The sequence below is a fragment of the Balaenoptera musculus genome, chromosome 9, assembly GCF_009873245.2.
Source record: "Balaenoptera musculus isolate JJ_BM4_2016_0621 chromosome 9, mBalMus1.pri.v3, whole genome shotgun sequence".
Lineage (NCBI taxonomy): Eukaryota > Metazoa > Chordata > Mammalia > Artiodactyla > Balaenopteridae > Balaenoptera > Balaenoptera musculus.
The window spans coordinates 30,035,872-30,049,206 of record NC_045793.1 but is presented as its reverse complement, the minus strand read 5'-3'; the positions used below and the strand labels follow the sequence as shown (position 1 = coordinate 30,049,206).

The 13,335-nt window shown below is 38.2% G+C and overlaps 1 protein-coding gene across 1 annotated transcript in view; it reads left to right on the top strand.

The window, feature by feature from the left end:
• The window catches only part of CPED1 (cadherin like and PC-esterase domain containing 1), a 292,803-nt gene that overhangs the window by 257,693 nt on the left and 21,775 nt on the right, over positions 1 to 13,335 (top strand). The window contains 3 exon segments of the mRNA XM_036864402.1: positions 11,097 to 11,317; positions 11,566 to 11,667; positions 12,085 to 12,172. Coding sequence (XP_036720297.1) covers positions 11,097 to 11,317; positions 11,566 to 11,667; positions 12,085 to 12,172 — 411 coding nt within the window.

Here is a 13,335-nt window from a genome sequence, read left to right as displayed (position 1 = left end):
TGTTGGTAGTCATAGGCAATCTACCAATCACATGACTTTGAAATAGTTTAATTGAACGAGAAAAAAATAAAGATCTTCATTTTTTCTCAAAAGAACCTATGGTGAGAGTTGTATTATTCAAGCTTAGTGCCTTCTTTGAATTTTCTCTTACTGGAGGAACAGAGAATGGAGGGAACAGACAATGGGCAGGAACCAAGCAGGCGAGGAGTGCACTGGAGGTAATTCTGAGTTACTCGTTTTCCATGTGCTCCAGTTTATGCCTCTTGGATTGTGTAAAAGTGGAGACATACCTAGACATGCAATTTCTAATGGTATAGTACCCTTACTCATCTGAAAACTTTCAATTAATATGGAAAACTCAGATTTTTTACCGTGAGAAGCCAAAAATGTCACTGTTACTGTGTACAGTAGTGCAAATATGTTGTGGTACAAAAAAAACAGAAGTTTATTTTAAATCCTAATCAAGGCAACCTTTAAGGAAATACATTAAACTGAGCTATCTTTCTCAAAAGAATCAGATTAAATGGCAACAGAATTTGACTGGGCCCGTGAGAAGTATTGGAAAGTTAGGCCTTCAAACAGCATTCTGCTTCCTTTAGAATCTCCAAGTAGTCATTTCTCTCACTTGAATTTCCTTATGTTGTTATTATGACCTTTTACATCTTTTTACCACTGCTTTCCAGTGATGAATGGAAGGCTATACTTGGAAATGGAGGCCCACCGGTGGGGAAGAAACAAAACACAGATCAGTTGGGATTTAAAAAGGCGTTCAAGTTTCCTGTAACTTTGACCAGGAATGTCACTGCACTCAATGGTGTGTAAGCAGGACCGAACTTTTTATACCTCAGTCATTTGCCTTTACTTCAGTGAACAGGAGGCTGATCTCTGTGGAAAGATGGCACAGGGTTTCTCCTCAGAGCATTTGTATCACTTTCTATGGGATACTTGTTAGTGTCTGGAGGGCAGGTAAATACGAGACCCCTTTTACTCTAAATCTATCCAAATATGAGTTATTTCATTTGTAAGCTGTTGTAGATATGTATAGGTTTTGTGTTGAATCAAAGTAAAATTCATTGAAAAAGAACAAACTATGTGTTCAGTTATACTCTTGACAAATGTCTCTAAATAGATACACACCTCTTACTTAATAAACTTTGGTTGGAACATTTGTAAAAATTTATCAGAGCATAACTTTGTAATCACAGTGCAAAATACATAGGAAATAGTTTAGAAGTAGGGTAATGAAATTTACAACTGAAAGAGCTTAGGAGGCTGACCAAAACTGAATGAAGCGAGCTTTTATTTTGTTTGTCAGAAACATAGTTGAACTGACAAACTCAGTATTTTATTACTCAGTAATAAAATATCTGAGAGAAGAGTGCAATTAAGAAAGGAAAATATAAAAAGGCAATATTTACTGAAAGTATTTAAACTCAGCTGTTAAAACAGGAAATGTAACTTGCATTTTTAAGCTATGTTTGCAAGTTAAGTACTGTCTTGGACTTGAAGGTGTTTACATATTTGAAGTACGCCCAATTTATAATAATATGTTCTGACTAATATGTGAATTCCATTATGGTTACACAATTCATTGTTGCTTGTCAGTTTCAATAAAAAAGGGTGAACAGAAGAAAAGGAGTGTACCTAACTCTCACCAGGAAAGGATGGCTTACACATAATGCCCACAATCCAGAGAGAAGGGCAAAATAGATACATACTTTTGTTCCAAGCAGTTAGAAGATCTATGTCTAGGTGATATTGTTCAGTTGTTTGTTTTTCTTTTCTGCCAAATTTCATGTGTTTTAGAGTGACTTGCCGACATGTCAGTTTTCATCTGTTCTTGACTCCAAAGAGCAATTTGTTTGGTCCTCTATAGCCAGTTTAATCAAATGCATCATTGAAAAAACATTCGTTGCAATCGTATTACATTTCACAGAGAGACGCTTTGATGAGCTAGATTTTCATCATGCCCTAAATATCATTAGCCATCTGATCAGTCTCAGCTTCATATTAGCTGAGTCACCCTATACCTCACTTAGAATGGGAAGTTATTTTATGAGGGCAGTGGTGCTCAATCATGGGGCTCATCGGAATCACTGTGGAGCTTTCTAGACGTATGGGCTATGCTTGGCCCTGGACTAGATGTAATGAATAGGACTCCTCCTCACCTCACTTTCATTTCCTTTATTTACCAAGATGAGAGCTCTCCAGTAAGCAGGCATTGCCTAGATTAATGGACAAGAAGCTCCTGTGTAACTTCCCCTCTTGGAAGCTTCCAGTGGGTTCCTATTAGCTGGCTGAGGCCTGTGTTGGCATCTCCATGCACTTTGTTATTCTGAAGAAATATCTCCATCTCTGTGAATATTGAAGATAGAACCTATGCAAGAGGAAAGAAAAGAAGATAGAAAATTATTTTTTTATTTTTTAACATCTTTATTGGAGTATAATTGCTTTACAATGGTGTGTTAGTTTCTGCTTTATAACAAAGTGAATCAGCTATACATATACATATGTTCCCATATCTCTTCCCTCTTGCATCTCCCTCCCTCCCACCCTCCCTATCCCACCCCTCTAGGTGGTCACAAAGCACCGAGCTGATCTCCCTGTGCTATGCAGCTGCTTCCCACTAGCTATCTATTTTACGTTTGGTAGTGTATATATGTCCATGCCACTCTCTCACTTTGTCACAGCTTATCCTTCCCCCTCCCCATATCCTCAGGTCCATTCTCTAGTAGGTCTGTGTCTTTATTCCTGTCTTACCACTAAGTTCTTCATGACCTTTTTTTTTTTTCCTTAGATTCCGTATATATGTGTTAACATACAGTATTTGTTTTTCTCTTTCTGACTTACTTCACTCTGTATGACAGACTCTAACTCCATCAACCTCGCTACAAATAACTCAGTTTCGTTTCTTTTTATGGCTGAGTAATATTCCATTGTATATATGTGCCACATCTTCTTTATCCATTCATCTGATGATGGACACTTAGGTTCCTTCCATGTCCTGGCTATTGTAAATAGAGCTGCAATGAACATTTTGGTACATGACTCTTTTTGAATTCTGGTTTTCTCAGGGTATATGCCTAGTAGTGGGATTGCTGGGTCGTATGGTAGTTCTATTTTTAGTTTTTTAAGGAACCTCCATACTGGAAAATTATTTTAAGTCAAGGGTTTTTTTTTTTTTCCCCTGTCTATTGATTCTACATATACCCAGTTCTTTCCTAGCTTCAACAGATCAGAAGAATCTGAGAAGCTAACAAACTAACTTTATATTGACTCAACACAGACAGCCCCCATTGCTTCTCTTCATTTCTTTATAACTTGCTTTGCTAACTATGTCCTTGTTACTTTTGGTGACTTTGGAGACAGGAGGTAATAGAGTAAAATATTTACATGTTAAGTATCATCATCATTAGTTCCCTTTATTCATGATGAAGTAAAGTGGGATGAAAATTGTTTTATCGTATATTTCAATCAAAAATTCCCAAAGTTTTTGTTGTATTTTCACTAATAAATGATATTTCTTGCTCTTATTTGTCCCAAGGAATCGATATCTCTAAGAACAGAAGTGCTCTTATGCATTATGTAGATTATAAATTTAGGCTTTCATATGCTTCACACTTTTACTAATTCACAGGCGGAAAATCTGAATTTAGGTGATTTTTTTTCCTCAGAAAGACTTAGCATGTAGGAGAATGTGGTAAAGACTAGGGAAGTGTTCATCAAAGTCATTTCTTCTTCTTTCTGGCACAAAGCTTGACTACATTTCTCAGTCTCCCTTGAAATCAGGTGCATGACCATATGACTGAGTTCCAACCAATGGGATGTGAGCAGCAGTGATGTGCCCAGCCCCCAGGGTGGGCCCATAGGAAACCTGGCAGCTCTTTACTCCTTCCCCCAGCTGGATATCAATGCCCAGTGAGGTCTTGGAATCCGTATTTGAGGAAGGCACGGTCTAACCATCCTGGGACCCTGAATGACCTCCCTGCCCCAACCCACCCCCATACCCCTGCCTGGAACCACCTGGACTGTTTTCCTGAAGGAGAAGTAAACATCAATTGTGTTTAGGCCATTATACATTTTGGGGCTCTGTTTGTTAATAGCACTTAGCCTGTGTCACCTAATACAGGGGCTATATAATGTTGAGAAATTAGAAATGAAAACAAAGACAATTTTATGGTTTTTAAGAAGACTATTTTAAAGTAAGCCCAAGCTTTAATAGAGCCTAAGAACAGGATGTGCTTCTAGGTCCTATGGTCCATGATGGTGTGAAAAATAGTAGGAAAAACACCATACCCTATATACTTTTCAGTGACACCTTGCATGCCAAGTTTTGGGAATAGAACAGTTGCAGAACTCTTCTAAACACATCTTTGTCTCCCGCTGATGAGCTGAGATCCAGCCTCTGATGACACATCGAGACACAGATGTTTCTGCTCCTCTCCAGAGCCCACCTGGATGGAGTCAGCCTCCCTTCCTACCACAGGACCAGAAGAGAGATGCTACATAGGAAAAAGCCATTCAATCTTTAGAATAAAGCTGCTACTGGAATTCAAAATACGATTAGTGTTATTCCTGTGATAGATTTATTGAACCAATGTTTAATCTTGATTCTCTTAGGCCGTTGTTCTACAGTAATCAAGACAGTATTGTACTGGCACAAAAACAGAAATATAGATCAATGGTACAGGATAGAAAGCCCAGAGATAAACCCACGCACACATGGTCACCTAATTTATAACAAAGGAGGCAAGGACAAACAATGGAGAAAAGACAGCCTCTTAAATAAGTGGTGCCGGGAAAACTGGACAGCTACGTGTAAAAGAATGAAATTAGATCACTTCCTAACACCATACACAAAAATAAACTCAAAATGCATTAAAGACCTAAATGTAAGACAGGACACTGTAAAGCTCTTAGAGGAAAACAGGAAAAACACGCTTTGACATAAACCACAGCAAGATCTTTTTTGACCCACCTCCTAGGGTAATGAAAATAAAAACAAAAATGAGCAAATAAGACCTAATTAAACTTAAAAGCTTTTGCACAGGGAAGGAAACCATAAACAAGACGAAAAGACAACCCTCAGAATGGGAGAAAATATCTGCAAATAAAGCAACTGACAAAGGATTAATCTCCAAAATATACAAACAACTAATGGAGCTCAATATCAAAAAAACAAACAACCCAATTGAAAAATGGGTGGAAGATCTAAATAGACATTTCACCAAAGAAGACATACAGATAGCCAAGAGGCACATGAAAAGATGCTCACTGTCACTAATTATTAGAGAAATGCAAGTCAAAACTACAATGAGGTATCACCTCACACCAGTCAGAATGGCCATCATCAAAAAATCTACAAACAATAAATGCTGGAGAGAGTGTAAATAAAAGGGAACCCTTTTGCACTGTTGGTGGGAATGTAAATTGATACAGCCACTATGGAGAACAGTATGGAGGTTCCTTTAAAAACTAAAAATAGAGCTACCATATGACCCAGCAATCCCACTACTGGGCATATACCCTGAGAAAACCATAATTAAAAAGGACACATGTACCCCAATGTTCACTGCAACACTATTTACAATAGCCAGGAAATGGAAACAGCCTAAATGTCCAACGACAGATGAATGGATAAAGAAGATGTGGTACATATATACAATGGAATATTACTCAGCCGTAAAGAGAAACGAAATTGGGTCATTTGTAGAGATGTGGATGGACCTAGAGATTGTCATACAGAGTGAAGTAAGCCAGAAAGAGAAAAACAAATATTGTATATTAACACATATATGTGGAATCTAGAAAAATGGTGCAGATGAACCTATTTGCAGGGCAGGAATAGAGACATAGATGTAGAGAACGGACCTGTGGACACAGGGTTGGGGGTGGTTGGGGGGGTGGGATGAAGTGGGAGATGAGGATTGACATATGTACACCACCATGCGTAAAATAGATAGCTAGTGGGAAGAAGCCGCGTAGCACAGGGAGATCAGCTCGGTGCTCTGTGACGACCTAGATGGGTGGGATGGGAGGGTGGTGGGAGGGAGGTCCAAGAGGGAGGGGATATACATATACATATAGCTGATTCGCTTCATTGTACAGCAGAAACTAACACAACATTGTAAAGCAATTATAGTCCAATAAAAAAAAAAACACTGGAATTTCAAAATTTAAAAAAAGTAGAAATAAAGTTTATTTAAGCTGATTGTTCTTACGCGAATTTTCAAAATGCTTTTAAACAAACAGATTTACTGTTATTGTTGCCACTGTTGCTGCTTTTGTTTTTTAAATTAATCTAAAAAGCCAATATCTGTTCATTTAGAAAATACAAATGAGCGAAAAGAATAAACTGTCATAATATCTTCACTTCAAAATAACCCGGGTCAGGCTTCCCTGGTGGCGCAGTGGTTAAGAATCTGACTGCCAATGCAGGGAACACGGGTTCGAGCCCTGGTCCGGGAAGATCCCACATGCCGCGGAGCAACTAAGCCCGTGTGCCACAGCTACTGAGCCTGCGCTCTAGAGCTCGCGAGGCACTACTACTGAGCCCACATGCCACAACTACTGAAACCCACGCGCTTAGAGCACATGCTCCTCAACAAGAGAAGCCACTGCAATGAGAAGCCCGCGCAACACAATGAAGAGCAGCCCCTACTCGCTGCAACTAGAGAAAGCCCGCTCGCAGCAACGAAGACCCAACGCAGCCAAAAATAAATAAATTAAATAATAAATTTTTTTTAAAAATCAGGGCTTTTTCTATGCATCCATATGCTTTACTTTTACAAAAATGCAACAATTATTTATATTCTGATTGTAATCATCTTTTTATAAACGTTAACTAAAATGTTCCCATCACAATATATCTATATTACAATATCATTGTTAAAAGATTAAAAGAATTCAAGTGTACGATTATACCTTAATATAATCAATCTGATAGACATTTATGTTGCTTCCAGTTTATTTTGCTTTTAAATGTATTTTCATGGGCATCCATGAAATTTCCTAGAAGTAGAAAACTGCTGATTTATATACACAACATCAAAGTTTCCAATCATCCATTTAACAAATGAGGACTGACTTTTACACCAGGCAGTATTCTGGACACTTGGAATTCAACAGTTTAAAAAAAAAAAAGAAAGAAAGAAAAAATCTCTCCCTTGTGGTTCTTACATAGTATTATATGAGAGGGTTCATTTCCCTGAACTCATGATATCATTGGACCTTTAAAAATCTTTGTTAGGGGAAGAAATAGTTATTTTAATGTTTTATTGCTAACATTGATTATTTTTATAATTGCTTACTGGTTACTTGGTTTTTTTTTCTCTGATTGCATCTGCCAACCAACACCTGTGCATGCTAGTATAGGGCAATAATCTTCACAGGAAAGAAGAATTATTTACAAAATGTGTGGCTAGTTATAAATATTTGTTATGGAATTTAGACCTTTTAAAGTAGAAGTTGACCTTGAAAATGAATAATCTGCAAATTTCCTTTTAAAAATTCACCAAGTCAAATGATCTAAAAGATATAAAGACTGAATATGAATCATGTGGCTGAAGAGAACCACTTTTTTTCTGGGTATTATTTTTTAATTGTGTGCACTTAAAAAAGCTGATATCTTGAAGTTAGAAATCTTTTAGTTAGGAATACCAATTAACCTCTTCCAAAAACTGCTTCACCTACAGAACCAGCAATTTAAAATTCACAAGTGCATTTTCACTTTAGTTATAATTTATCACTTCTGTCTTTCATGAATAGAAAGGCACTGGGCTAAAATAATTCTCTAGGACATAGTCTTCCCGGACCTGTGTCTACTAGACTTGAAAAATGCTGTCTAGATAGTTGCCGTTTAGAAGAACTTGTTTTGCAGATGGTGGTGGTGATGCTTCCTTCTCCCATCCCTGTAGCTCTTGTTAGTCACTGATCAGCAGTGGAGACAAACATGAGGAACCTTTCAGAGATCCTTGGTTTGCTCAGGGTGGCGATGTCTCTTCCGGCTCTTGATTCAGAGTCTCAGTTTCACCAGCAACCCTACTAGCCCTGCCGAGAGTCTGTAACAGGGTGGATAGGACAGGAGAGAGACTGCTGTGATTTAGACGCTTCCTATCTTTACTAACATTTTCTCTGAAATAGCTAACAAACTCTAAAGTGCCTAGCACTGCACTGCAGGACACACTAGAAGCATTCCAAAGCACTTCTTGCTTTCCTGTGCTTTAATGCTGGCTCCCATTTGTTGTGTGCTGTGTGCCAGGAATAAGATCAGTATTTAAAAGCTCATTAAAGTCCTTTACAGTGGTGCTATTATTTTCCCCAATATACACATAAGGAAATGAACCCATGAAGAGGTCACATAATTTGTCTAAGACCATCTGGTTAATAAATAACAGTACCTAAGAATTCTGAAACACAACTTCTTTGCCCCTGTCTGTCATGCACTGGTGGACTGCATCTTCATACAACCCCACAGAAAAAAATGGAAATCTAGACATTTTTTTTTCTCTCAGTCACATGCAGCTCGTTGGATTTTCTTCAACCTCTGTAGTTCTCTCTGTAGCCCACAATACAGACACCCAGTGATCTTACTGGCTGCCCAGAGAGACACTAGGAGGGATTGCGTCTTGATACTGAAATGAAAAGACCCCATAAGAAAAATCTGCAGTGGAAATTTAGCTTAACAACTGGATTTCCAAGGTCCTTTACTGGTATTAAAAGCTGAATTGTGTTTCTACCCAACCAAACTCATATGTTGAAATCCTAATTCCCAGTCCTAATAACCTCAGAATGTGGCTGTTTTGGAGATAGAACCTTTAAAGAGATGATTAAGTTAAAACAAGGCCATTAGGGTGGGCCCTAATCCAATATGACAGGTATCCTTATAAGTAGAGGAGATTAAGACACAGACATACACAGAAGAAAGACCATATGTAGACACAGAAAAGATGGCCATCTACAAGTCAAGCAGAGGTGCCCTCAGAAGAAACCAACCATGCAAATACGTTGATCTTGGACTTCTAGCCAAGAATCATGAGAAAATAAATTTCTGTTGTTTAAGCTACCCAGTCTGTGGTACTTTGCTATGGCAGCCCTAGCAAACTATTACAAATGGAGTTGGATAATCACTAGTCTCTGAAATGAAGAGCTTTCCTGATTATTCAAAGTTTCCCTTTTAAAACATCAGAAATCTGGGCCAGAAAAACAAACAAATAATTATAGGTCAAATCCAGTAGGAAGAATTTCAAGTGATTTCACAAAGTATTTTTCTCATACTGGGATTTTACTGCCCCAAATGGAACTTGACCGAGAGACTCAGTGACTGGGGCCTTGACATCTTACGTCATTCAGTTGAGTTTGGCGATGCTTATGGTAACAATGTTTGATGGGAAGCAAATTCTGAAGGAGAATGCCTTCTGGGTTTCTTCACACAGCTACTTGAATACACTTACTGTGGAAAAAATAAACATTTGCAGTCTCACTAAATTCACTATGGATGGACGAATGCACTAGTGCCTGAGAAGTGATGCAGCGACTGCTCTTAAAATCAGAAGTGAATATGTACATGACTAATGCAAAGGGAAATCTCAACAGAAAGAGAAAAAAACTGAAGTACAAATTAAACCTTCTCCAAAGACATTGAAAGGAATTGTCTCTAACAAAAGTCCCTTTGACGTTCAGTTCAGTAAATATTTTTAAAATGCATGCATAGAACTATGGGGGAAATTAGAGTTTAGAAATTAACCTTGACTCTGACCTCAAATACTTCTTGATATGATATGAGAAAAAAGATACAGAGACAAATAGCCATAATTTCATGTAGTCTTTGATAAAATCAGTAATGGAAATAAAAATTATAATGAAATCACGGAGGACAGAGAAGGTCACTTTCGCTGGGGCATTGGACAAGACCGGCTGAGAGAGCCATTTATGGCGAGTCTGGAGATTTGTAGCATTTACACAGGTGGGGTTGCAGAGAGAGGGGCTTTCTAGGCAGACGGATTAGCACAAGGAAAAACAGATGTTGTTGAGTGCAAATCATGTTCGGTGAAAAAGTAGGAATCTGACCTGCTTACTTTAGGAGAAGTGTTGAGAGCATGGGGCCATCGACCCTGCACTTGGAGATAAAGGACTTGGATTTGAGTCCTGTGTTCCCCATTTACTAGATTTATAACCTCAGTCTCCCTGAGCCTCAAATCCCTCATCTGTGAAACAGAGAATGATTCACACCTCACGATTATGAAGATTAAAAGTGAGTACCCCATGAGAAATCTCCATTTAGCAAAAGCCGATATGCAATAAAAATTCAGCAAATGTTAACTGAACCTCAGGAGTTAAGATTTGACTCTGTAGTATGCAGCGAGCCGATAAGGTTTTTGAGTGTGAAAGTGAGATGAGACATTTGGAAATTTATCCCAGTATTACTGTGTGGAGAATGGATTAGAGGGCAGCCATTGTGCAAGAAGACCCATTAAGCAAGTGTTAACAATAGCACACCTTTGAGGCAGTCGGAGCCTGAAGCAGGGCTCTGCTGGTGGGAATGGGAAGGAGGTGACGGGTGAGAGGCTTCCAGGGCAAATGGCACTGGGATTTGCACCCTGGAACACAGACTGCTTTTCAGAAAATTAAATTCTAGTCCTGTGGCTCTTTTCTCAAGTAGTAGCTTGACCTCTATTGAGCTAGCTAACCTCTGTGGATTCCCAGCTTTCTCATCTATGAAATAAAGAGATTGGAAAATCTCTAAGTATTCTTACAGCACTAGAATACTTCATGCCTATTTGAATCAATGAAACTTGTTAAGCTGATGCGATGAGAAAGTTAAGAGCATAAGAGAGGTAGAGAAATTAAAGACAGCATAAAGAAAGCAAAAAACTTTAAACGTGAGTTAGTAGGTCGGTAGATGATGTCATTACTAGGAATATGGAAAAGGAAAATGAACAGGTTTGGGGGAGAATATGATTAATGTCATTTCTAACCATTTAAAGGGCTGTCCTTCAATTAGATTTGTGGCTTTGTTTTCATCAAATTATTTATTTTATATTGTCTCCTATATCGTATAAGCATCAGATTTGAAAGCAAAATTTTTTAACTTATAGATTCTTTTCATTGGAGATTCGACCAACAGAGGGATAATGTACTATCTGATCGAAAGATTGAATGAAACCTTTCAAGAATGGCAGAAGGTGCATGGCACTAAATTCTATCACAACGTCAATGGTGGGAAGACCTTGATCAGTTATTCCTACTATCCACAGTTCTGGATAAGCCCTTCGCTGAGACCAACATTTGAAAAAGCCCTTGAACATCTCTTGCAAAGGTACAGTGGAACTATTTTGAATGAAACAATACCACAATGGATTGATGTTTTACTAGCTGTCATAATTGTTTGCTGTATATCAAATGCACTGAAAAGTTTAAATACCAAGTGATATGGCTGAAAACGAGTTAGAAATGACAGGGAGGTCCTGTGATCGGGATGCCAGATATGGTTCAATGAAATGTGAGGCAATGCTGTTAAAATGTTTACCATCTGTTTCAAGGCAACATGTGTTGTTTTTCTTTCAGATCACATCCCCTGGAGAATACCAGCCAGACTGTATTAGTCGTTGGTGGTGTTCAGTGGCTTAATTCCAATCACCTGCAAATTATTCATAAGGTTTTAAAGAGGTACATTTCTGCAATAATAATTGCCATTCGTGTTCTAAGTAAAAAAAAAAAAAAAAAAGTTACTCGATGTGACAGAATTTTATCAAGATTTTATATAAAGGGCAAGTTGTAATTTAGAATCCAGTACTTAAAGTCTAGTTTAAAATGTTTCAAAATACTTTTATATTCCAATCACAAGATGGCTCTTCGGCATCCAAGTTTACGTTTACTACAGATCAAAACATGCCCACTGACACATAAAACTCTATCCCCCCCCCCAAAAAAAAACACTAATGTATATTAAATCTATAAAATGAGAATTTAGTCCTATATGCCAATTATCACATTCTAAAGGAATTCCACTCTGCTTGCTTATGTAAACACGGACATCTAGAAATGTAATCAAAGTTCATGGCTTGAGTTCTGATTATTTCACAGGGAAAATTTACTCAATATCCTTGTGATCATCAAAACTTTGGGAATTGGATTTCATCTGCCGGTGGATGGAGTACACTTCTTAACGCAGGTAAGCCCATTTTCACCAGGCTATGTGAACTTCAAGGTTCCTATAAGGATCCTTGCTGGTGTCTGAAAAAGGACCCAAAAGGCACTACATAATATTAAGCAACCTTCATAAAATTCAAAGGAGATGATATACTTAAGGATTATGATTATAAATCAGATATAATTATTCCTGGAAATAAGGGGACTACAGCCCATAAATATGTCATAAATAATGCTTTGAGTTCATAAAAGAAGGGGGGTACCAGAGTTTGAAAAGATAAAGACCTGAGGTGTAGATGAGATGGATCATGCTTTAAGTATCTCCTTACCTCAGTAATGTTTCCCACACCGTTAAAGGCTCGTGCTGAAACACATGTGAAATTGTCAGTATCAATGAGTATTTAGGAAAAAGGTGTCTTTTTAAGATGATTTCTGACTGATTGCTTTAAAAAATCAGTAGTATTTTTAAAGTAGTACCATTCATCTTGCCTCTGGTTGGATATTCATAAATGGAAGGAGTTAGAGGCCTCTGACCAGTTCTTACAGAAGACAGTAAATAGTTAGTCTCAACACTAAATAGAAGTCTCAGAAAAGAAAGGAAAGACAACATCTGTAGATAAGAGAACCAGCTGCTCTTGTCAGAGAGAAGAGTTCACAGGCAGCCGGGTTTGTGTGCAATTGCTCAGGGGAGCTCAGGGGGGGCACTGGGAACTGGGGAGACAAGAGGTTGTCCATTTAACGTGTAAACCGAGTGAGATTTATTTTTGTGTCAATTACAAGCACTGCTAGCTTTCTTCAACAGGGATTACAGGACCCTCCTCTACTTTCTCGAAACTTTGCCTGCCTGGCCGCCAGATATGTGATGCAAAAGCAGGAGAATTGGTAGAAAGTGGTCCAAATAAAACCTCCAAATTCAGCCTCTTGGAGTCAGGAAGGGTTAAGGTCATTTAAAGTGAGTTGAGACATTTAGCATCTGGGGTAGCTGAAGGGTTTGAGATGGTCGGGGATTAGAAGAGGGGTCTTTTGATAATTGTCTCTGTGGGTTATGAGTTGAATCTCCTTTAATGTTATTTGAAAGCTGCAGGTCAAATGTGTAATTCCTTCTTGAGGACTCTGGTAGCTCCACTTTGCTTCCTTGACTGTGGCTTCTCACAGGAACTGGAGTACTTGTGATGCCTACTTAGA